General features: G+C 39.3%; 1 protein-coding gene across 1 annotated transcript in view; it reads right to left on the bottom strand.

Moving 5' to 3' along the window:
* Positions 1 to 555: 555 nt before the first annotated feature.
* Positions 556 to 2,805, bottom strand: part of LOC106873470 (uncharacterized) — an 11,087-nt gene continuing 8,837 nt past the window's right edge. Inside the window, exon 2 of the mRNA XM_014920851.2 lies at positions 556 to 1,312. Within this exon, the coding sequence (XP_014776337.1) occupies positions 1,049 to 1,312 (264 nt within the window). The 3' untranslated portion in view covers positions 556 to 1,048. The remainder of the gene's footprint in view (positions 1,313 to 2,805) is intronic.

The raw sequence follows: 2,805 nt of genomic DNA, 5'->3' as shown, positions 1-2,805 counted from the left end.
ACAACTCTTTCCACCACTCCCTTTCAAATTCAATATCCTACCTATTGTTAACATCAATATCTCTCACTGTTTCTTCTATCAGTGAGGACCCTCTCTGGTTCCTTCAGGGATCATATAATTTGGTAGTGATTAGCAACACTAAGTCCCAAATGTTGCATATTTCCCTGCAAGAAAATTTATATTCCTATTCACTCCTGAACAACTTCCAGCTTATGTGATCTACTTCACTTGTATATGTTACAATTCACAATCTTCTGTAGCTTATCATTCATAACCATAAACACATCTTTCATCTCTGCCCCTATACATCACATTCAGAAGGGAAAATCACCAGTCATCTTCCTAGGTCCACTCGTTGCATCTTGTGTCGTGATTATAATGAACTCTCACAACCTACATTTACATCACTCCACTCGTTCACTGCTGTAGTTTGCTGTCCATGGTACTACAGTATACTAAACTTTCTAAACTGTATGCCATATCCTTCATCTCGTGCATCACTAACTTCACTGACCATGGCCAATATCAAAGAAAACACATAAACTTCTGTGCAATCTGCCATCTAATAGTTTATTAATATTTTCTATAAATACTGTTCCATTGTTGTGTCTTCGGAGAGTCATTACCCCTGAAATAATAACACATGCACAGGTTCAATTCCTCTTCTTTATTTTAACCAATTTGTTAAATATCTAATCAACTAACTAAACAAACAATTGATTAGTTAGATGGTTAGATATTTAACACATTAACTGGCAATAAAGAAGTGGTATTGAACCAGTGCGTGTTTACAGTTATTGGCATAATGACCCTCCCAAGACACCACAAAATTTGTTTCAGTACACAAATTCACATCAAGAATCTTGTACTATTCCATTGGCGAACTCTTAGAGTCATCATCTTTATCGACTCTGCCTTCGAAGAAGTACTAGGGAAATAATCTGTACACCTTCCGTCTGAATTTTTGAAGGTGATGAATCATTGTCAAACCTGTAAATATGTAGTGAAGCATTTCCTTCTTGTTGTGCTCCACTGTCAGACAGCAGCATCACTCCTGTATTCGATAAGTGTCTCTGATGTACTTCATGGAACATTTATCTGGACCATTGTCAATCAAACGAGCCCCAGTTACCTGGCAGTCATAACAACAGTGAGCAAGGTTATAAACTTGTACTCCATAGTATTCCATACAGCTCAAGCAGCCCATCAGACAGTATTGTTGGGCGAAACGTGGATTGCAGACATATCCTTGGTATCCAAGGGAGATGCAGTTTGTTGTTGATACATAGTAAAGTAGCAAAATGACCGTTGCCTGTGAAGAAAGAATAAAAAGAGAGGGTAAAATAATTAGTCACATTATTATTCAACCTGTGTCAATGGATTCAATAGTTGTATATTTAGGGTGCTGAACCACTGACCATTTGCTAGTTGAGTGGACAACAATAGGAAGAACATTCAGCTTTAACCCTTTTGTTACCAACCCGACTGAAACCGGCTCTGGCTCTGTAGTACAAATGCCTTGTTTTCATATGTTTTGAATGAAAATCTTTCACCAAACCTTAGTCACAATTTAAGTTTCTAACACTAGCTTAATGATAACTAAGTTATTTTACTAAATTCTTCGTTATATTTAAAATAATTAAAAGAAACACAGGTGGAGGCACGTGGCTTACTGATTATTGTGTCAGAATCATGATCGTAAGATTGTGGTTTCGATTCCTGGACTGAGTGACGTGTTGTGTCCTTGAGCAAAACACTTCATTTCACGTTGCTCCAGTCTACTCAGCTGGCAAAAATGAGTAACGCTGTGGTGGACTGGCATCCCGTCCAGCTGGGGAACACATACGCCATTGAAACCGGGCCCATGAGCCTGGCTAGGCTTTAAAAGGGCGCAAAAAAACAAAGAAACACAGAGCATCTCAAAATAAATACAGTAATGAAAGGGTTTAAGTCAGGTGTTCCAACAAATAATCCTTTCATATGCATATTTCAGCTTATCATTCATCATCATCATATCATTTCACATTCATTTTACTATACTTACAAGGGTCTATGGTTAGATGCCCTTCCTGTCACCAACCATCATCCATTTCCAAGCAAGGTAATATCTCACCATGACCAGACATGTTTTTCATAGATGTCAAGACAAGGGTACACGCACAAACTATGGGCTTCTTTCAGTATCCTTCTACCAAATACCCACATGCAAGATTTTGATTGTCCCAGGACTGTAGTAGAAGACGCTTGTCCAAAGTGTCACACGGTGAGACTGAACCTGAAACCATGTAACTGGGAAGCAAACTTCTTGACCACACAGTCACACATGCACCGATTACATTTAAGAGTAATCAAGAATTTTATGAGATTTAACTTTGTCATTGTTAATCTGGTGTTTTGAAACAACTTAAAATTTTCTTACATATATTGGTGGTTTTAATTTAAATATTAACATAGGCGTAGGAGTGGCTGTGTGGTAAGTAGCTAGCTTACCAACCACATGGTCCCGGGTTCAGTCCCACTGCGCGGCATCTTGGGCAAGTGTCTTCTACTATAGCCTCGGGCCGACCAAAGCCTTGTGAGTGGATTTGGTAGACGGAAACTGAAAGAAGTCCGTCGTATATATGTATGTGTGTGTGTGTTTGTCCCCCCAACATCGCTTGACAACCGATGCTGGTGTGTTTATGTCCCCGTAACTTAGCTGTTCGGCAAAAGAGATCGATAGAATAAGTACTAGGCTTCTAAAGAATAAGTCCTGGGGTCGATTTGCTCGACTAAAAGGCGGTGCTCCAGCATGGCCACAGTCAA

This window comes from Octopus bimaculoides, chromosome 1 (assembly GCF_001194135.2).
Source record: "Octopus bimaculoides isolate UCB-OBI-ISO-001 chromosome 1, ASM119413v2, whole genome shotgun sequence".
In the NCBI taxonomy this organism is placed as follows: Eukaryota; Metazoa; Mollusca; class Cephalopoda; order Octopoda; family Octopodidae; genus Octopus; species Octopus bimaculoides.
The sequence above is the reverse complement of the archived record's forward strand: the minus strand, read 5'-3'. Positions and strand labels throughout refer to the sequence as shown.